The sequence below is a fragment of the Conger conger genome, chromosome 7 (assembly GCF_963514075.1).
Source record: "Conger conger chromosome 7, fConCon1.1, whole genome shotgun sequence".
NCBI classification, from domain to species: Eukaryota; Metazoa; Chordata; class Actinopteri; order Anguilliformes; family Congridae; genus Conger; species Conger conger.
In genome coordinates, this window is record NC_083766.1 from 25,164,230 (window position 1) to 25,187,772 (window position 23,543).

At 42.2% G+C, this 23,543-nt stretch overlaps 1 protein-coding gene across 2 annotated transcripts; it reads left to right on the plus strand.

The window, feature by feature from the left end:
- The first annotated feature begins 18,881 nt into the window (after positions 1 to 18,881).
- msx2b (muscle segment homeobox 2b) lies at positions 18,882 to 23,111 on the plus strand. 2 transcript variants are annotated; one of them, XM_061248879.1, is made up of 2 exons: positions 18,882 to 19,329; positions 21,674 to 23,111. In XM_061248879.1, exons 1-2 carry the CDS (start codon positions 18,999 to 19,001, stop codon positions 22,093 to 22,095), a joined length of 753 nt encoding a protein of 250 aa, XP_061104863.1. In that variant the 5' UTR covers positions 18,882 to 18,998; the 3' UTR covers positions 22,096 to 23,111. The 2 variants fall into 2 exon arrangements, with proteins under 2 accessions (XP_061104863.1, XP_061104864.1); XM_061248880.1 differs by having other exon boundaries at positions 18,882 to 19,131.
- The last annotated feature ends 432 nt before the right edge of the window (positions 23,112 to 23,543 follow it).

Consider the following 23,543-nt stretch of genomic DNA (forward strand, 5'->3'; position numbering starts at 1 on the left):
AGAAGGGGCTTGATAAAGAGGCTACCGAGCAATCTATCTAGCAGAGGACTGAAGTACCATGCAAGAAAACAAGGCAAGACGATCCGATGGCTCTATGAATGAAACATGCTTTAAGGAATGTTGTATGAAGATATAACAGTTAACGGTTTGTCCAGTTTTGCCATAAACAGTGCAGTTAGGCATTCTATGAATGGCTGAGGGAGTGAACAAAATCAGAAAACTTTATAAAGACAGAGAATAATTGGGCTCCTAGTGACAATCAAATCTTCTTGTTTATGCATAAGACCTACAGTATAACACATATAACCAGGTATAAAGCAGGGCAACTCGAATGCTGGAGTCCTTGTGTGTGACGGCCTCAAAGCTGAGCAGGAACCACATAATTAAGACCATTTTAAAGCTGCTGTAACAACAGGTCTAACTGCTACATGCAGGACTACCACCAGATTATCTGTCAATAAGAAACAACACAAGCAACAATTCCAGCTATCTCACAGCCTGCGGTGCTGAGAGGGACAATGCATGATATTTTGGTTTATTTGCATCAATCACACTGTGTTTTGTTGGTGGCTACCCGGCTCAAACTAGCCATGGTGGCCCCTCCCAGTTTAAGGCATTTGATTCCTTACTCTTCCTTTTCTAAGCGTCGCTGTACAACACAGTGTTCAATCTCATCGCACTTGACTCATACAAGCCAAATCCCAAACCTGTGACTCATGTAGACCATTGTAATTGTGAAATGGAAATTGGTTGAGTCATCATATACAGTGAGCTCCAGCATTATTGGCTCCCTTAAACAACACAGATAATAATCTATATTCCAACATAGTGGAAAACTAGATAATTTTATTTAAATAAGTTGACTCTCATGTTTCAATGTTTTTTATAAAGTAATTTCAATTTTTCTGAAAACCATAGGTGTCAAAATTAGCGGTACACCAACCAAATATTGTACTGTAAGTGTAATTGACAATAAACTTGTACATAATTTAGTTAATCTCGGTCTAAAGGTCTAAACTATATTGTGGCATCCCATCACTTCCTGTTTCACTAAGGTATAAAAATAAAGTAACAAGGATGCAAACACAAACAGAAATATGTGTAACATATGTAACATGTAACATATTAATTTCCTTTGAACATTTCTTTTGGACATTTAATTTGAACATTTTCTGTTACAGAAAGCTTTTATGGTCTGCAGCAAGGTGAAGGTGTGTTCATCACATATCTCCACAGATTCCACTGTACAGGTGGGAGGAGTCGCATGGTACCTTATTACCAGCTGTCAAGTCAAGTAATCACATGCTGGAACTCCTTCAAATACATTTGAGGAGTTGGCACAAAAAGAAATAGCCCTGTGCTAATTGTGAGATTTCCGCTTTCCGTCTAAACGCCCAGGCTGTGTTTTGTAATTAAGTGTTGAGAGATGAGAGTGTCCTCAAGGTTGCTGAGAGGAACACCAGTCATTTTTTCAACTTTATTCAAACTGTGGGATGTGCAAAACTTTAATTCTCTGGAGGAGAGAAACCAAGACAAACACAAGGCTGAATCTTTTGTTTGCCTCTGTGAAACTTGTTTAAATCCTCTTCTGACACCACTAAAAGCTCATTTAAGTAAAAAGCCATGCAGCATAAATAGACTTCAAAAGGCTCTGCATCTTTCCAAAAATAATACTGCTGCTACGGGGTATTTTCCAACTTTAACTTTTTTTTCTTTTCTTTTCTTGCGGAATCGATCCTTTCCCACAATGTTACTGTCAGGCAGCAGTCTGGAGGAAGTGTCATGTAAGCCTGGAACCAATCAAACCTGCCAAGCCAAGTAAAAATGGCAGTGATTGCATCTAGACCATCCTGTCAACGCCATTGTGAATTCTTCTACAGTAGAAGAGTAGCCTGTAGAGGATGAGAGGGATTACTCTCTCGATTTTTACATCAAATAGCCTGTCATGCTTCAGTGATAAATATGTAGGCCTATGTTAGAATGTAAATGGAGCCATGCTGTGAAGATTTAATCAATACTTCCATTAATGTACTTTGGATTTGGACTGGAAAGATTAGCGATGAGTAATATTTATTAATCTATGTTTTCTTATTCATTTGAAAGTATAACATTGATTTGTAAAGATATGATTTTAATTTTATATAACTCAGATACAGCCTGATACTTCACACAGCCACACAATACTTATTTCATGTCTATAGATCATATACTGTTTATTGGAGAGTGAAGATCTTCTCATTCTGAAAACATAGTAGCATAGCCAAACATACTGTCTGTTTACATCACCAGAACTACTTCTGACTCGACCACAAAAGGAAATGGCAGCTCATCTGCCGATCTGCAAGGCTAGAGAAATGACATTTCAAGACAACTGATAAGAATGTCTGCGGAGGAGTTTTTCAAAAGCAGCAGGACTTGTTTGTCCAGGTTACATCATGGTTGCAAAATGGCCATGTGCGATATCAAATATTCAAGGTAGTTTGCTATGCTTGCTTACTGATTTACTAGCAGTAAACAAATCAACTGACTACTGTTGCTAGCAGGCTAGCTAGCTACAGTATGTGTAGCTAAGAATAATTAGCTATGTGCATAATGTATCAACATCAAATTGATATGTAGTCAGATTTCTATGCATTGTTTGTGTGTGTGTGTGTGTATGTGCTAGTGTGTGTGTCTATATGAATGGAACACACAACACACAAAAAGGAACTTCTCGTAAAGGTTATTTGTAAAATCCATATTTTATTAACTCATATCACTTGGTAATAGCTTTGTTGTTTGGACTTTCTACCTCGTGCAGAGGGTGGTATGAGGTTCCTTAAAGCCTTCAGTACTCTGCCTGGTACACTGCAAAAATAAGTGAATCTCAACAATAATTTCAGTCTTATATTTAGACTTGAAATCTTATTAATTTACCTTTTTTCCAAAATACGACAAAATGATTGCCTATGAGGTGAGTCTGTGTGACTCATTTTAAGATTTGCCAATGGTGTCAGAAATGTTCACTTGTCAAGCAGACAGTATGAGATTAAATGGGAGGACTGGCCACCAGCCTGGTCAAAAGGGGGAATTAAGCATCTTAAGTGAACAGAGCTGCTGTGGGTGTGCCGCAAAGAAGAGGAACCCAGCCACGAGCAGGATCCCGTCTGTGAAAACACGGATAATTCATTTCCTTGCTGCAGATTGGCCAGGTGTTCATGTCCCGGATGTGTTCTGAGTGCAACGCGGTTCACTGGCTCTTTCGCACAAAGTTATTAGACGGTTGGTTCTGGTCACTGCCAATTTTGCCCCTGGCAGCGTCCAAACAACATCTGTCACCGTCCTCCCACGGCAATGAAATGCTTTCACAGAGGACACTGCCATGTCCGTGAAGTCCTTCGGTTATTGAAAAGGTTTGGCATGGCATGCAGAATCAGGCTGAATGTGATTATGAGGAAGAAGAACTTTAAAGTGGACTGTATTGGATGATATTTACTAGCAGATACATACCCTGCTGAAAGGAAAACAGCTCAAACTAGGTTTTGAAACGGCTTGTAGCTGGTTGACCAGTTATACCAGCTCCACACAACATGGTTTGACCAGCTCAAGCTATGTTTTAAAACAGCTGGTAACTATTACTTCAAGCTGGACATGGCCAGATTTTACACCAGGCTATAGAAGATGTGTACAGTCAATTCCATTTTCTGTGACAAAAAGTAAAAGAAAACAGGCTAAATTAAATAATATTAATAATCATTAATCTGTGCATGTGTTTCTTAAACGAAAGAGGTGCATTACGGAGTAGCTACACAGTGCAACCGAAGGTAGTGATTAGTTAGGGCAGAATGTTTGCGTAACTATGTTCCCCTTTCCCATTGCTCTTTATTAAAATAACATGTCTGGGCTTTAAGTCTTAATTATGCCATAAATCAGGCTTAAAACGGCTCCAGTCTGTCGCTAACTGCCAACCGACCGCTGCGCTACAGAGCAGAGCATTTATGCAACTGCAGAGCGCTGACTACGGTCCTGGCTGTGGGACCGAAAGGTTAGGAGTTTAAAATGTGAGTGAGATACTATGCACAGCAAAATCTTCTGTGTAAAATGGAGTTAGATTAACTCCGCAGCGTGTGCTGGCTTTATGGACGTCTCGGCACCGGTGGTGAACGTAAGTCATTGATTAGCTAAGCGGCCCACTCACCTTGTTCTCAAGACCTTAACTGGGAGCCGAAAGAAAGAGAAGTGTAAAAAACACAGACACTGCTGGAATTCAGTTTGACACCCCTGCACTCGTGACAGTGGAGGTACATTTTTGTTCTTCAAGGAACAAATTTACCCTGCAGTAATACAGTAATATTTGGGTACAAATGAGTATGTTTTCCATGCAAAAAAGGTGCAAATGAATTATATATCGCTGGTTTTCCTTCTATGAACCTGGAGGGAAACCACCCCAGCGACAAGCATTTGTACCTGATTTTGGCACTTTTTGCAGAGTACAGAGCACATGTAGAGTACATACAGTATTGTCCATACTGGAGTTGATTTAATACAGTGAGAGAGGTGAATTAACACTTGTAGATTTGCTCTTCTTGCACAAGGCACTAACTGTACCTTTATGAAGTAACAACCAGCCATAAAAATAGGACATACAGAACTATTCTACTGTGAATTCTTATGCTTAGAAGGTGCTGTGAAATACTATATGTGGGATATACCCAAGGTGAAAGTACACACATTTGCATGTCAGAACACATTAATCAAGCCGGTATCATTTTAATTTCATTCTCCTGCCTGATTGCCCATGATACATTTTGTGGCAGTGTTCTCCTCACCAGATCATCTTTATTTTTTATTCAGTGTGAAACCTATTCATCATGTTGACAATTTGTTTGGAAACATTTGTATGTGCAGTTAAATGAGTGATGTATGTGTATGTGTGTCTGTGAGAGAGAGAATTGCTTGTAATCACATGGTATCTTCCTGCCTTTAAACCCTTAACACATGGATGCGACCTGTGCGTAACATCTCCATTAACAGATGGATGTGACCTGTGCGTTACATCTCCATTAACAGACGGATGTGACCTGTGCGTTACATCTCCCTTAACAGACGGATGCGATTAGCACGTTACATCTCCATTAACAGACGGATGTGACCTGCGCGTTACATCTTCCTTAACACACAGATGCTACACCAGCATATTTGATTATATGACCATTTTTTAAGACACATGACCATTGAAATGCATTGTCATTCCTAGGCCTTTCTATGGGTTTTCTATATGGGGCACCTTAGTCCATGATTGGGCTAAAGCGCATCTCATTATGTGCTGACTAAGCACCTCTGAAGATGTCTTTGAAGGACTGCAGAGACAGTGTAGAGAGAGAACACAGGGAAGTGTGGGATTGGCTGAGCACCATGACAACAGTGAATTGCATGTTTAGCTGACTTCTCCGCAACCACACAATTAATCTCATAATTTATAAGATACCAAACATGCCATAGACATCAGGTAAGTTTACAGCACACACGAGACCGCGCAGATTAATTATATTAATTATATGTTCATCGTTTGACAGCTACAGCCCTTTCCCCAACGCCTCAGTGCCATTAGAGCAGCTAGTGAGGCAATGCTGCAATCTTCACCCGGAAGGAATGAGGATGAAATGCCTCCTCAGAACGAGCCCAGAAGTGTTGACGATTGCTGTGACTGGCCCTGTCACAGAGACACGGTGCAAGTGTCACTTGAGTACACACTTGGGCTCTTCACAGATATATGCAACTCTATGAAACCTCACTCGGGATTAATCTGCTTCCTCATCTCAATGAAGACTACCCTCTTCTCTATAGTGTTCAGAAGAAAGTCTCCATACAAATTGGTATCTTGCACAAACAAATTTATATGTCAAAGCTGAGAAAACCTACATACTGTACATCTTGAGGGTGTTCTCTCTTTGCAGTTTTGTAGGGAAACTAACATTAAAGTATCTGTAAACATTACAGTAATTGCTGGTCCAAGGTTAAACCTATATAACGAGATGTGAATATGATGACTTGTATTGGGTGATTAAAGAGATTATTAGTATGTGGTGCCACAGGGCATGAAAGAATGATCACTATGTCAGAAGCAGCCAGAACGAAGACTTTAACCAGTATGAAGCTTAAAGGGTTAATTTTTGGCAAACATGCACAAAAAGGTTTTGTAGAGATACAGCAGGGCTTTGGCGGCCATGTTCAGCTGACAGATGCTTTCAGGAAGGGAGGTTTACTTCGTAAGCTGTGGGAACTATGGGATCTTGGAGGACTCATCCTGGATGACTACAATTACATCTACAAAATTCAGTTTTATAGTCTGCATCTGAACTATTTACTCACAACTTTTCCTAATGAGGCATTATCCAGGTTATTATAGCTTATTGTCCCACCTGATGAGCTTTTAACATCGCACTAAAGGATAAAAAAATAAAACAGAGAACAAGGAAGAAGAGGAGCGAAGCGTGACGATAATGTTAAGTGCAATGCCAAGTATAATTAAGACAGCTGCCAGCTCTCATTGCAGCGGTAATTATCTCTACGCTGTTCATTTCTGATTCATGTGCTGAAACATGCAAAGCAAAAACTGTGCTTATGTGTTTTCTCAGCCACACATTTGCCTTGCCCAATTTATCGTAATATGTGTTATCATATTTAGAGTACGCGGTAGTAAGTTCAAAACAAGTAGTAAGGATGTATGAAACCAACTTGTGACAAGGTTGATTCACCCGAGGGGCTGATCTTTCGGGAATGTGCTTTTGCAGTTTGCAGCAGAACACATGACAACAATGATGTATAACACATTAGTTTTGACGTACTCTTCAAATTCTTTCAGCCTGGTTGTAAATCAGTTCATTTAGACCCTCGACACCGTTTCATTTCGGTCACAGTTTCGTGAAGTAGGTGCAACGCATAATTTAGACTGCAGCTGTCGCAAGACGGGGAGGACAATCCCTCCAAATGTTCGGGCGCATTAGATGAAACTTGGAGCGTTTATTCTTAAGTGGCCACACTTGAAAAACGGCGTGGAGTATCAGCTCGAACGGCTGATATATTCTGCTCAGCGCTTTCGGACGGGCTGGCTTTGATCCCTTGTTTCCATTTCAAAGAGAGCTAGTGAGCAGCACCAGTAACTCACGGGGAGTTGGTGGTGCCCTTCACGTGGGACATACCAGAGGCTGTTGTCCTGGTTTACTGGGGTAATTTACAGATATATGCTCTGGCCTCCTGCTGCTCCCATCCCAGGCAACCCCTGAATGGCCCAACATTAAAACGGCCTGAAACACTGTTTATAACTGTGCCTCTCCAGCTTACCTGCACATCAATCTTAGGAAACAATATGGCTGATATGCAATAATTAATGGCACTTACAGTTTTTTTCTTTAACTGCTCATATAGACCAAATCAATCACTTCTTTGTTGTGAGTTCTCTGTCTATGCAGCTCATTTAACATCATTCTTAAGGAGGTTTATGGCAGACAGCCACATGCTCACATGCACACGCACAAGCAAACACACACGCACAGGCACAGACACACACACTCACAAGCAAACACACATGCACAGGCACAGACACACACACTCACAAGCAAACACACGCACAGACACACACACACAAGCAAGCACATGCACAGACACACACACATGCCCATGCACACTCACGCAGACATACATACACACACGCACAAGCAAACACATGCACAGACACACACATGCCCATGCATACTCGCGCGCACACACATACATACACACGCACACTTGTGCACACACACACTTGTCTCCATTCATCTTTTTAACATCAGCCTGTGCCTGAGACTGGGGCAGTGACTGGGGCAGAGACTGGGGTGGTGACTGGGGCAGAGACTGGGGTAGTGACTGGGGCAGAGACTGGGGCAGAGACAGGGGCAGAGACTGGGGTGGTGACTGGGGCAGAGACTGGGGCAGAGACAGGGGCAGAGACTGGGGTGATGACTGGGGCAGAGACTGGGGTGGTGACTGGAGCCTGAGACTGGAGCCTGAGACTGGGGCCTGAGACAGGGGTAGTGACTGGGGTAGTGATTGGGGTAGAGACTGGAGCAGAGACTGGGGTGGTGACTGGAGCCTGAGACTGGGGCCTGAGACAGGGGCAGAGACTAGAGCAGAGACAGGGGTGGTGACTGGGGCAGAGACTGGAGCAGAGACTGGAGCAGAGACAGGGGTAGTGATTGGGGTAGAGACTGGGGTAGTGACTGGGGTAGTGACTGGGGCAGAGACTGGAGCAGAGACTGGAGCAGAGAGTGTCTGCAGCACAGTGGTGGCAGTCCCCTGCCAGCCCAAACTGGGCGTGATGTACAGCAGGCGTCAGGGATCTTTCTCCTCTAAATCATCTGATAATTGTTGCCCCGGGCGACCTCTCCAGCTTCTGGGGCTCGGCACTGGCGTCGCCCGTTACGAAAGGGCCGACCTGGGCCTGCACAGACACCCACACTCCTCTGAGCCACGGGGCGGAGAGGATTCCTCCAGAGAGAGAGAGAGAGGGGGAGGGAGAGAGAGAGGGGGAGGGAGGGGGAGGGAGAGAGAGAGGGGGAGAGAGGGAGGGAGAGAGGGAGGGGGAGAGGATGAGAGGGAGTGAGAGAGGGTGGGAGAGAGAGAGAGGGAGGGAGGGGGAGAGAGGGAGGGGGGAGAGGATGAGAGGGAGTGAGAGAGGGTGGGAGAGAGAGGGAGGGAGGGGGAGAGAGGGAGAGTAAGAGAGAGGGAGGGAGAGTGAGAGGGAGAGAGAGAGAGAGGGAGGGAGGAAGAGGGAGGGACTTTTGATTCTTTTTTATCATAACATATGTAAAAAGAGACAAACTACTGTTGTCCGACTAAACAGCATCTTTGATTCAAAATTGATTCAAAACAGAAAAAGTTCTAAAACTCTGACTTAAAAGTAACTGATGGATCGTAAGAAATGAAGAGAAAGACAGTAAGCTGGATGGAGGGACCGAGGGAGGGAAGCTTGCTTTACCTGTCTTCGCTCTCTTTTTACCCTACTAACATACTACTTAGCTGTAATAGAAGCTGTGTTATCCACCGTGCATTAGTGTCACACCCACATGGAAATGACAGAATGTTTTTTTAATAATTTGTTTTTCTTTTTGTACAGCTAGACAGGTATGTACTGTAGATTTATTGACGTATGTGACAGTTCAGACAGTGAGACATGGAGAGAAGGGTGTAGCTGAAATCTTTCCACAGGGCGTAACACATCAAGCGCAATTTTCCCTACAACCTTTTGACAGATGAGTAATTTAATGAGTTGTTGCGTTTTACACCGCAGTCCGCATACTGCACACATTTGCAGCAAATCATATTTTCACTTCATTCTGAACAGCACGGCTTTGATCTTCAAGCACCAACCGTGATGTTTATTGGAATGTGTGAAATGTCTTCTGGTGTTCGTGTTGCTGTTTTGTCTTTTTTTTCTTCTTCTTTACTCTGTTGTTGTTGCTTCTTACTAGGTAATTTTGCATCGAAGGGAAGAAATCAAAGTGACTTCTGCCGAGCATTTAAACACTGCAGTAAAAATAGCAGTGAGCTTTAACTGATGGAGTTACTTGTACATTTTACTGCATCTTCTCCTCGAAAGCCATCCATTTTATAAACCACTTACTCCTGGTCAGGGTCTATGGGGGCTAGAGCCTATCCCAACATGCATTGGGTGAAAGGCAGGGATACACCCTGTACTGGACACATGCACCATTCACTCACACGCTCATAATCCAAGGACAATTTAGACTCTCAAATTAACCTCTCCTGCGTGTCTTTCGACAGTGGGAGGAAACCGGAGTACCAGGAGGAAACTCACGCAGACAAGGGGAGAACATGCAAACTCCACGCAGACAGGCCCTGTCCAGAATTCAGACTCAGTACCTTCTTGCTGTGAGGTGACAGCCCTACTCACTGCACCACCATGCCATCCAATGTTTATTTTATATCCAAGTAACATGGAGTATTTCGTTTCTGTTGACATGCGCCAACACATACTTCAAAAAACAAAGAATGAAAGTGCAGTTTGGATATACTGTATGCTGTGTCATCTCAGGCACCACAGTTACAGATAGGGAGACCATATCAGCACTCAAAGCAACAACATTACCAATAACTAAATTACTCCATTCCATAACGTACAGTAACCATGAATGGCATTAGACAGATGCTCTTATCCGGAGCGATGCACAGTTGATTAGACTAAGCAGGAGACAATCCTCCCCTGGAGCAATGCAGGGTTAAGGGCCTTGCTCAAGGGCCCAACGACTGTGCGGATCGTATTGTGGCTACACCGGGGATCTAACCACCGACCGTGCGGGTCCCAGTCATGTACCTTAGCCACTACGCTACAGCCCGCCAGTGTTCATAAAAATAAAACTACATAACAAAGACTGCTGGGAAGAAAATATGTGCTTTGCTAACTCTTGGTGTTTGTTCATCTGCCAGACAGAATATCCCCAGCATTTGGAATATTGACTCAGACAGCAAAATTACATTCAGCTTCTCTGCAATAATTCATATTAACAACTCATGAGAAATTTGACTGTTCGCACAATGCCAGCAAATTGACAGTAGCAGATTGGTGTAGTTGGAGCTGGGTGGTTTCCAGTAATAAAGCAGACTGGTAAAGGTCGTTTAAATTGGTTCTTTTTTTCATTTTTATTTACACAATAGTCATCTGCAAGAATTAAACATCTGGATCCTGTGGTAACAGCTGTGCAGTGATACAAAAACACATCTGTCTCTGCATCTGTCTAGTGGCAAGGGAGGTTCCAAATTGCACACAAACCATTAACATTAATTTACTCTCTCTATTATTCTATCTCTCACCCTCTCTCTTTCTCTCTCACCCCTCTCCCTTTCTATCTCTCTCCCTCAAAGTCTATCTTTCTATGTCTCTAATCCCCTCTCCCGCTCTCTCTCTCTCTCACACACACACACACACACACACACACAACCACACACCACAGAAATTAATCCATTGTCCATTGTGGAAGAAAGGAAGGAAGGATATGTTACTCCGAACTCAATACAAATGCCGTAATTTGCAAAAAAATGTTTCTCCTTTGCTTTTTTTTTTTAATCACTGTAAGTGCTGATTCTGTTATTCAGTCAAACATTTCCTCCTGTAAACCTCCATCTTGTGATGCTCCCTCTTGTGCCTCTTCACCAGATTCGGCCATTTTAGTGGAGCTCTTCCAGCTTATCAGAATATCAACGTGCTTCTGCCCTGAGGGGGCTATGGGAAGGGGCTCTAATTGACATCACTGATCTTAAGTAGGCACCAGAGGCCACAGTAAAAACGTCCCGTGCTCATTCAACTCAAACAGTGCTTATTTGAGTCCAGTCTGGCCATGGTGGACTCATATGAACTGAGCACCAGTTGAATTGATATTTTCACTGCAGTTTATGTATGAATGTGCACGGTACACTGTTACTGCATAAAAGGTCCTGAGTCAGAGTGTGCTGATGAAGTTTGGAGGTATTAGGACCAGTGTTGAAATTCTTCTTTTTAAAATAAAATGAAAATAAAAAAAACTTGAATGTCGAATCATCAGAATGGGGAAAAAAATTTGATCTAAGTGACTTTGATCGTGGAATGACTGAGTATCCCAGAGACTGCTGATCTCCTGGGATTTTCACGGACACTAGTCTCCAGAGTTTGCCATACTGGTCAAAGCTGGCCATTCTCGGACTGGCCATAAGGTTGTCCACATGACCAAATGGTAAAATTCTCATTTTCACTTTTATCCCTGCAATATTTTGATGCATCATTTGTTTAATTAGGGAGAAGCATTGTCTTTAATGGCAGTGTTTTTTCTTGGTGTGAATTGTGCTATTCCCTGGTGTCAATCAATATTTTACCTTAACTTTGAACACATAGTTCATGCCAGAACAGAGAAATGTGTCCATTTAACAGCCTTGACACATTCATAGTCTAACCATCACAGAGTTAATTTAATTCATCTTCAATGTCCCCAGAATCTCATGAATTGCATTTCAAAATGTTCTCAGTCTTTCTGGGAAAATTAGTACTAGAAGTATTAGAAGTACACAATACTATATGTTGCATCATTCATGAAATAAGAAGCTCCTGTTTTGAAGTTGTAAGTGTTATTTTTATTTTTTTTAAATACACAAGAAACTCTGAAAATGAATCATGTCAATGTATGTTGACATCTGAGGAGCATCGTAAATGATTTAGACAGTTATGGCACTTGACACATTCAATTACCGTTGCTTTTAACCTTAAACACAGGTCAGCCTGGCCTGCTTCACAGACGGAGTCGAGACAAAAATGTTTTTGAGGTCCTGACTTCAGTAAGTCGGGTGCCTCTTTAATAGCTCTTTAAAACCTGCCGTTTTCTGTCAAGAGGACTTGACACAAATCAGGCCTTTGGTCTCTCCAGGGGCAAAAACGTCAAAGACTGGAGACTTTTCTCTCTTTCAACCCCCCCCTCCCTGCATCTGGAGCTGATCAGCTCATTTCCTGGCTAGTGTTACAGTGAACAATTATCTTCAGATCGGCAGTCAGAGGGACACAAACCCCCCCCTAAACTGCAGGGGGAAAGAGACCGATTCAGAGGGGGTGCATCAGCTCCTCCACCCCAGTGCCCGTCGCGGCAGACCGTCCCCGTCCGGTCCCCCACGGGCCACCGCCGCCCAGGGGGGCGTGAAGCAGGGTCACAGCATGCGGCGGAACGAAAGCAACTCCAAACCCTGAAACAAACTAAAGACTACAACACTGCACTTACTGCACTTGTACAATTTACCAAGCAATCTGTCATGGTTAAAGAACAAGCCGCTTAAACCCTTCCATTCCTGCTCCGACATCAAGGCATTCAAAGTCAGTTTACACAGCAATTAGCTTTGTTGCTCTTGCATATTGCCCATTGTTTCGCTTTGAAGGTGGAATTAAGCGTTAGGCGTTTGTGCTGGCCAGAATAGTGTTTGTCTGTCCTGTAATGAGTCACAAGCCCTTTCACACCACCTCCACCCCCAGGGCCTGCGCCCCCCCCCCCCGCCCCCCGGCCCCCCTCCTGTGCCAGCGTCTACATCCAAGGGCAACAGTTAAAGAACGGAGCGGCCGCTCAATTAGACGCACGGCACCGAGCTCGGGTTGAAAGGCGCCTGCTGTGGGCGCTCGCAGGCTGCCGGCGGGATGGCGGATGCCGCCACTGATCTCCCCATGCGGCGGGTCTGCGGGGCGGGGCGGAGCCGGGGCCTGGCGTCACCCCCTCATTAAACAGCGCCGGGTCAAAGCCCCGCGTCTGCCCTGACCCAGGGGTAGGAAGGATCATATTAATAAGGAGTCTCTCGACACCGAGGTGTCAGATAGCGTTGCGTGGTTCTTTTTCGCTCTCATTCTCCCTAGCGCTGTTTTTTTTCCCCCCTTGCTTTTGCTTTGAAGCGCGTATATGATGGGCTGCAACATTGTAAAGAATACAACTACATGAGCTCCCTAAAACTGTTTTTCCATCCCCTTTCCCTTTAAAAAAAACTAGTCAGGTTGGACATGGGTTTGAGTAGCTGAGAAATGCTCCTGTTTAAGTGTGAAGTGAGGGGTTTTTTTTTAAACAGCGCCTGGATTAGAGCCCTGGTGCTGACAGCCCTGACACATTGACTGTAGCGCAGAAATGACACAGCCAGGCGCCCAGCCTGGCCACATGGAGAGTGTTGATATGTTAATTATGAAATGCTAGCTCTGTGAGCAAGCCGTCAGGGACTCATCGTGAATAAACGTCACTTTGAGTGAGATGTTAAAAGACCCAATCACGGCTGACACAATTTCTGGAACTTAAAGTGTTTAGTTTTAATAGCTGCCACAGAAGCAAGGGGCAGTTTAATATTTCCCAAATGAGTTTATTATTTTGGACAAAGCTTCCGCCTCCTCCTCAGTGTTCACATTTTCAGTGATTATTTTTCCACTTTTTATTTTTTATTTTCAATTCATGTCACTCTGCTCCCACTGCCACCATGAGCCCATCTCAGTGCCTCACAGTTACCTGTACATCGGCTTGGTTTGATTTATGTCACATGGCTTAGGAATTCCTCTGCTTCCAGGTGAGGAAGATTTCTCACAGACGACCCTGTTCCCATTCCCTCTGTGCCCATTACAGGGATCGGGGGGGGGACTGGTCCGGTCGGTGTAGGTGGAGGACACAATTGTGGAACCATTGTGAGGGGGGGGGGGGTGGATTGTGGGGGGTTTGTTAGCTGGAATTATGTGGTCAACTTGAATGGGCAAGACAAGACAAAATGTTTTGTAGGTGGATACTGGGAGCTTTGGGAACCTCCGTAATTCACATTTTTGGTACGAACTAACTGAAAAATAAGTTGAAGATTTGCCATTGGGGTAAAACAATTTCAGTTGTCAAGTGAAAACTTCACTTAAAACAGGCTTATATTTTCAAATTGCCTTTGGTCTCATATAACATGTTAAGTGTCATTACAAGACTCAAACATTGGCAAAGGCAGACATTTTCTGCGGTGTACTCCCTCCCGTTTAAGCAGTTGAGGAATGAACCCACAAACAAGCGAGCTTGACTTGATTTTATAACCCCATTACACCTCATTACCGCCCTGTTATCGTGGCCTTGTCTGTCACGTCTCCAGAGGCAATGCGAAAGCCTTTCATTTGAGCCTGGGCCTTGGCTTTACAAAGTCTCACGCAGAGAATGTGATGAGTCACGGAGCCTAACGAAGCTATCAGCCCGGCTACACACCACGGCTATAATCCTGCTATGATTACAGAAAATGACGCTTCCACAATGCTGTAATAAGAGCGCCACAGAGGCACTTAAATGGGCCTTTTATGGGACGGAGTTAGTGTGTCAAACGCTGGGCTCCAAGTCACTCCGCTCCAGGAGCATGCCTCCCTCCGCTCGCCGATCCGGTTACTGCCGTCACACCAGGCCGGTTACGACCATGCCAATTTGTTCCTGTTTACAGGGGGGGGGGGTCTTAGCTTCCAACATTCCCGTTTTTCCCCCTTTTATGGAATATTACAGGAGAGCCTCTGAGATGTGAGCGCGTTGGGAAGTGAGGTTCGGAAGTCTTTGATGCTTGGTACTTTGTAACTTGTAATTTACACTAATTTAAAAAAAATCTTTCTTTGACTGAAATCATTAATATCATTCCTGCATTGTAAACTTTTACGTGCGTTTATAAGCAAACCAGTGATGAGATGCCATTACTACACCATCGTAATGATCATTATTATTATTATTATAACCTCCACTTTCACACTGTGTTTGGGTTCATATCTTTGTGGTTTGTATACCATATTTATTGTTACTGCTCTTCATGATTATGATTATGATGATGTAGGGAAACATTCCCTGCTAAGTATTAAGTCAGGTACTTATCTTGTTTGCACACGCTAATTGGGACATATTGCATAACAAGCTGTTCAGATGGTACCAATTATTACAGTTTGATATTTCCTGAGGCAATTCAGGTTAAGAAAGCTACCAATAGCAGCACCCCTTGGGACGTGCACCTATAAACCTCTGGTTATAAATCAAGTTTCCCCCGCACCCCTGCACAGCATATACACAGCAAAACATTCAGAGCTAATTTAACTATTACAGGGTAAATATGGTCTCTGCTGATGTATTCTGGTAAGAGTTGACTTAACCCGGGAGATTTTACTGTGTATATATACAGTGCAGTCCGTAAGTATTGGGACAGTGACACACTTTTTGGCTCCGTACTCCAGCACATAATTTTACACTAGAGACTGTCAGCTTTCATTTCTGGGTATTTAAATAGATATTATGTGACCTGTCCAAATACTTATGGACTGCACTGCATATTTCTTTATCTTTATTCTTAAATTGGTATTTCCTGCCATCTTGCCATGGATATTTCTTGCCATGGCTTTATTGTCTGTCGGGGCTCCAGACCTGACCCATGTGGACACGCAGGTATGTTAAACAGCAGATCGCATACATACTTACGGAGATATGCTTCTCTTTGTACGAGCTCTATTAGCTCAAATGACACGAGATATTCGCCTTTGACATAATAGTCTGCTGCTTAAATCTAATTGGAGCAGGCGCCACTCACCTCAGGAAGGTAGCAATTTTCCCTCATTATAGCTAAACCTCTGTTAGCAGTGAGGGATACCAGATTCCTAATTACTAGGTGTTAATAATAACAATGTAATGGCAGCAATTTTCGAGCTTGCCTAAAACCCATAATCTTTCCAACTGCCTTGCACAATCGGCTATACATTTTAGCACGGCGCCGGACCCAAACGGAAAACACTACACACGTAATTTCACATTGTCGGCATTAGTAGCATTATTAACCTTAGCCGTGTGATCTGAAGAGCCATTGAAAATAATGGTGCACGCCGATGGAGAACCAGTGAAGACGGTAAGCAGAAATATAAAACCCATTTTTCAAATAGCATGAACTGAAGGCTGATTACATGCCAAATTCCCATACTTTGAAAAAGCTTTGGCTTTTGGTTTAGGTCTGATACCTTCAGGTGGGTGGACACTCAATAGCTCCGCTCACCTGATAAGGAAGTGTAGATTTAAGCATCCCTGTGTTCCTCCTCAATGAAAACAACAACACTGTCCAGTTGCAGCAGCTTCATTCATTGTTCCAATTATGGATTTTGAAATAGTATTTTATTGTTGATTTACCACCCAGTGGCAAAACAAAGGCACTACCATTACACTGGGGGAGCCTTTGACGCAGGGGTGAATGGGCTGATCCGCTTCAGGATTTTCAGCCAACTTCTGCTCTCAGTTATTTAATTAGCTAAATATTGTCTTGAGCAGACATATTTGTATATGGACCAGCTACAGCTGCAGACTGCTAGTGTATCCTAAAGATGTTACTCTGCTCAAGTACAGGAGTGAACCAGCATTATTTCTAGAGCGGTCAGAAAAATAAATGAAGGTACATTTTGGAACATAAACCAGTTTGCAGACGGGCCCTCCAGAGTTGTGCACCCCTTCTTTGACTGATTCAGCCTCAAGAGAGGCGTCCAATCCTACGCGAAAAGAGCCTGTGTGATTTTTCATAATTGTACCCTCCATACTGAAGCTGCCGGCACAGGCATGGATCAACCTCACACACACACACACACACACACACTCACACACACACACACACACACACACACACACACACACACACACACACACACAAATAAATAAAAACATAAATACAAGAATGCACTTATCTTCTTAAGCCAAGTCTTGTTTTTCTAGTGGCCCATGACGTCAAAGCGAAATTGGACGAGAGTATGTTAGCAAACTGTAGGCCTAGATAGAAGACTGAGAACTTTTTTTTTTTTTGGAACTCCTGTGTGTGTGCGAATATGTCACATTTATCTCAATATCTTGAACTCTCTCGGGCCGTCTGCTAAGGGGCCGTATTATGATCGACAGGATGCCCTGGGGTAGGGGCGTGACGTGCGGGGAAGCGCTCCGGAGTGGAGCCGCAAAACTGCAGCAGTTACTTCCCCCGAGGAGCGTCGCTTTGATCTCGCCGCTACTGGCGCCTGTCGACAACCTCAGCTCGTCTGCGAAATTGCCCTATTTAATAATCGCTTAGACACGTGGGAACGGCGGTACCAGGAAATCTCACCCCGCCGCTGAAGCCGCGCACGGAATGCTCGGACCAATCAACAACACTTTAACAACATTTTTTAAAACGCGTATTATTTATGTTGTACTTTTACTGAGAGCCATGTTTTTTTTTCTCTTTTTTTCAGAACAAAAATGTTTAATGGAGACTAACGATACAGCTCAGCTCGACGTGACTTGCATGTATAACATTTGCCAACGTAATTCTAAATATACATATAACGAGGTGCTTTCTATCACTTAGTATAGTTGAAAAGTGAATAGTTGAAAATGTAAAAGTATGATCCTGTTAGAAAACAGTATCATTTTAGAAATGTTTACTATTATTGTTTTATTTCAGAAAAAAAAAAATGTATGTATGTCACAGTCGACCCATCAAGCAATGATTTCAAGGTGTTGAATAATGCATGAGTTTACGAATGTAAAAGTGAAACCATGGAAAATTTTACATGATAGATTTAATAGTTTGGCATTACTTTCAATTGTGGTGTCACAATAATAGGTTCTTTGTTCCTCATATTTGTACGTGTTAAAAGACAAATTAACACTGCCTAATGACTCACTATGGAAACGAATAGAAGAAAACAATAGACACGTCTATCGTGGTGACGGTTAAGATGATCTTGTAATCGCTTTGATTTGAATTGTTGGCTTAGAATGTCCAGGACTGCTTGTAGTAGAACAACACATTTAGAGGAAACACACTTGCTTTACATTGATGCCCTGAATAATTCTACTATCATAGCAGACGTTTCTGTTGGCTAGCACTTAGCATACACTTGATTTGTTTACATATAGATGATTTGGGATGTTACGTGAAGAGCGCAAAGCTTCAATTTAAAACAGTCACTTTACTATTTTACAGTCTTTATGTGAACTATATCAATAAGATATTTTTTCCAAATTCAGTTTTTGGCGTTCAATAACACAGAAAAGTCCCCTGCAGTCTAAGGAACCTGAACGAGCTGTTTAGTCTTTTTCCAGAAATCCCTCCCATTTACTTGCCCATGCAATTATGTGCAAATCAGCCGAGTGGTGCTTTGGTTTACCCGAAATTATCCCAAGGGATGTCGCAGCAGCGCTTCAAAGTCTGGACCCCTTCGAACCAAATTGTAAACTTTTTGTTTCTTCCCCAAACACATCATGTGATTGCCAAAATCAAGAACCAATCAGAGTCGGTGTTTGGTTTTGGCAGCCCAGCGATTGGCCGGAAGTTTCACTAACTCTGTGAACTTTTTCCATGTTTCACACAGTTGCCCGTCAAACTCAAGACCTCGTGCTTTTGAATCGCCGATAGTGGAGCCGTCTCTGGTGTGTGTGTGTGTGTGTCAGTAAAATTAATCCAGTAATTTTGGAAAGACTCTCAGAGAGATGTCTTCCCCAATTAGTTCAAAGGACAGTTGTTCTTCCGATGAGGATATTCGACTGGAGTCGACGCCAAAGGACAGAGCGTCACGTTTACCTTTCAGCGTGGAAGCGCTGATGTCGGACCGAAAACCTGACAGTGAGTTTACTGGGAAAACTGCGGGAACGTTAATGTGTGCATCTAGGACGCACAATTACGTATACTTTTCCAGAGATGGTCACAGTCTGGAGGGATTTCCAAAACACTTCGTCCCGACATCACCGGTTAAATCAGAAGCATCTGAGCCGGAGGACAGCGCACCTTGGGCCAGGAGTTCAGGGTTTCCCCCTCAGCCCAGTAAGTGTGTTCACCAATTCAGACCTGCTCCCTCCGCATGTTCTTGCATTCGATAAGGGCATACAATAAAATAAAAATCGTGATATTTATGATAATTAAACGTGACAACCTGTCGTGGATGGCTTATCTAATTTAATAACCTGCGTTCATTGATGCATATACTTTAATCATAATACATCTCTAAAATGATAATTAAAAAGTTATCTAAAATTCCTGCTCACACTAAGGCACATGAAACATACAGCACCTTGTTTACTGAAAAGTGTGAAGATGAAAGTCATCCTGTCAGGACGCAGAAGTACAATGCCAATGTCCACCCACAGAAACCACAGGAAAATAACTACTTAACTTACCTATAGCTCTAATATGGAGACTTGTATGTATACATGTTTTTAGTGTGGCATACACTTGTATTGTATTTGTATTTTTCATTTACCCATGCACAAGATTATAATGCTTTACATTTTTATATTCTAGCTAGAATTGGTGGTGATTCTTGACATTTAGGGCTTGGATACCTTCAATATCAGCGGCTAATATGTGTCTTCAGTTGTGAAAATATACTAGCAAATGACAATTGTGAATAATATCCTAATGTTATGACTATTGCCTCACTCCAGCAGTTGTTGTCTTCAGATCCCAGCTCAGTGAACTTTGAGCATTCCAACACACTGAGTTACTTGGAGAGTGTGATACGTAATTCCTTAATCTGAGATGAAAAAATAATAACTTAAGACACACTTTACATAAGCATAAACATTATTTTAAATTAAATTTCTGCTGGTTTTGGTCAGCACTCAATGTCTGTATTGATTTAAGATCTTCATAGGCCTACTTTGTGGTTCAGCATTAACTTTGAATTCCTCTGTGAAAAAGTACATTTTTGTTCTTCAAGGTTCAAATTTTCTAAATGTACCCTGGAAGTACAGTAATGTTCTCTTCAGGTACAAATTAGTATGTATTCTAAGCAAAAAATAAAGGTACAGATTAATTACGTCTTGCTGGCTACGGGTACAGTTTTATGTTCCTATAAGGTACCGCCCCAGAGACAGGCATTTGCACCTTCTTAGGCCTGATTCGTACCTTTATTTAAAGCGCTGAACAACAAGCAATATTATGGAATTTATTTTATATAGAAGTTCACCGAATTTCAAAGTGCACACAAATTCACAGAAAGGGTGATTTAACATATTTGTCAATATAATCCGTACAGCCAAAATGACATGTTGCAATGACATTTTCTAGAAATGTTTTTTTTTATGTGCATAGTTTTGTTGTAATTATATAAGTTAATATAAAGACTTTTTCAAATGATTTATTAGATCATTATTTTTCTTAGTTTGGAAAGACGCACCTTTTAGAGTTTTATTGCTTGTTAAATCTCCCTCACATGGGTTTTATTGTTCTATGTGACAAGCTATTGAATAAGTCATTAATATTTTAGTGTTATGCTGGGACACTTTACAATGTTCCTAGCGATATAATATCCCAATGCGATGTTAAATAAAGACACCTTCAGCGTCGCCTCATTGTTCTATTATTTTGGCAGCTTATCCTGACCAATTTTTCCAATGCTTATGAATTCTTCACATTATTTTCTTGAATAAAAAAGTAAAAATTCTTGTACTTGTCAAACATGCATTTAATTAATTTAATGGTAAGAATTAATTTAATGAATCAGTTAATTGTAGCTAGTTAATATAATGCTGTTATAGTGTTGTATGTAGTAAAAATGCAATATGTGTCGAAGGCTGTGTGCTGAAAAAGAAAATAATGCTGCAAAGCATTCTGGGCCACATTCAACTGCATTCATTTTTGGTTCAGGTATATTTTTGGTTCAGATATATTGCATGTGCTCATCCAGATGTGCCTCCATGAAATGGCATTCGTACAGCTAATATGGCTTTATAAATAAAATGTATAATATACATTTATACAATATACATATAATATAAATGTATAATATCCTGATAAAAATACAAGATTGATATTATACAAAAACAAGAATGGTGATGACAATGACAACATGATTATTATTATTGTCATCATCAATACTATTATTGTTATTATAATAGTTTTATCAGCATTATTTTTGTGATCATTATTATTATCATTAGTATTGTCATTATTATTATTAGTGTTATTATCATCATTATTATTAGTCTTATTATAATTATTGTTATTTTTGTTGTTTCGTTGTCATCATTGTTGTTGGTTGTTGTTTGTCGGTGTTGTTTTACGATACATTTGTGACTGCGTCTTCCTCAGCAGGCCAGTTGATGTTGTTTGTTCTTGTTGTTGTGGTTTTTAGGATACATTAGTGACCGTGTTTCTCCCTCCTCAGGGCAGTTGAGCCCGAGCTGTCCGCTGCGGAAGCACAAGACCAACCGCAAGCCGCGCACGCCGTTCAGCACGTCGCAACTCCTCGCCCTGGAGCGCAAGTTCCGGCAGAAGCAGTACCTGTCCATCGCCGAGCGGGCCGAGTTCTCCGGCTCCCTCTGCCTCACCGAGACCCAGGTGAAGATCTGGTTCCAGAACCGGCGCGCCAAGGCCAAGAGGTTGCAGGAGGCCGAGCTGGAGAAGCTCAAAATGGCCGCCAAGCCCATCCTGCACCCGGGACTGGCCTTCCCCTTCCCCCTCAACGGCCCGCTCCAGGGCGCCTCGCTCTACGGACAGTCGTACCCTTTCCACCGGCCCATGCTGCCCCTCGCGCCTGTCGGACTCTACGCCACGCCCAACGGGTACGGCATGTACCACCTGTCGTGAAGGCAACGCGCTTGGGACGGGGGTCGGTGAGAGCGCGTAGCCTGAACGCGTTAGCCTCAAATCACCTCTCTAGCCTTAAAGCCCTCCCTGCTGTAAGACAAGTTTACATCATTTATCTTCCTGACACTAACACAATGGACACAGGCTAAGCGTTAGCATGTAATTGGACTCAACGGCTTGTCCCATTGCAGTGACTCATCCCAGGGTGATATTATCTGGACAATAAAGTAATTAATCATTGAACCTTTCAATTCACCCCAAACCATGACAATAACGGACTCAGCCAATTCGACACCATCATAGCCCATCTTTATAAATTGCTGTTTTTATGGATTTTGAATGCCTTTTAACACATTATCACACAGAGTAAACACACTCTCAGGAAAAAATGGTTGCAAAAGGAACCCTGTTATTCCGTAGAAGAACCATATCTAGTTAAAGGGTTCTTTGTCGGGCAAAATGGTTCTTTGTCCGAGAGCATTCACGCTTCACACCTATGATAGAGGGTTCCATAGAGAAGTAAAAAGGGTTCCTCTATGGAGACAAGCCAAAGAACCCTTTTTTTCTGAGAGTCTGCTCTGCATCCATACTGTTTGTGCTCAGTTTTAAATTAGCCTCATAACCTGTCCGAGACGTTCAGTGAGTAAATGTGTTAATATCAGTCTTAAGTTATTTGTTAAACTGTTGAGGCAGCAGTCAGAACCTTTGACCCAGCACTTATATACACACACTCAATGGCTATTACAATGTCATACTTATTTATTTAACCTCCCTTCGACTGCATTCTGGGGAGGTGGAATATCATTCCTGTTTTGAACCTGTAGCAAGCAGCTCAAACAAGAGACATATATTGAATTGTATTTATACAGTATTTGGATTACCTGTAACCTGAGAGACCCTTTGAAAGGAACTCTGTTGTACAGTTTTATAAATGTTATCAATCATGCCTTTTCTGTATAATTTTTTTTAATTTGTGTAATTTGACATTAAATTAAAAAAAAGAGTTTAAACCATGCTCTTTGGTTAATTTATTGTAAATCTTTTGTCCAGAAATATGGTGCTTGATGGAAGTAGGCTGTTGTGTGGAGGACACACACAGGGCACTGGCTGCTGAAGCTGATCAGTTCATCACTGATCTGACACAACGTGTAGAAACACAACCCTTTAGAGTTGTAGAGATGAAGAACCTGAACCACATTTTATTATTTCTTTTTAATGTCAAACATAAAATGCGTATTTAAATAATTTCTTGAACACCACAGGAAAAACCAAAAAACCAAAATGGGTTTTTTCACTTTACAATAATATTACATGAATTGCCATGAATTTATGTAACTACATAAACTACCTAAACTACATAAACTACATAAACTACTAGTTAACTAATTAGTCACCGAGTAGGTAATCTCTCCAGCATTGTTTATGTATTGATACATCATTCATTAATA

Coding starts and splice junctions, on each gene's coding strand:
- msx2b (XM_061248879.1), top strand. CDS start 18,999: ATGTCTTCCCCAATTAGTTCAAAGGACAGTTGTTCTTCCGATGAGGAT. Junction 19,330..21,673: donor AGGGTTTCCCCCTCAGCCCA/GTAAGTGTGTTC, acceptor CTCCCTCCTCAG/GGCAGTTGAGCCCGAGCTGT.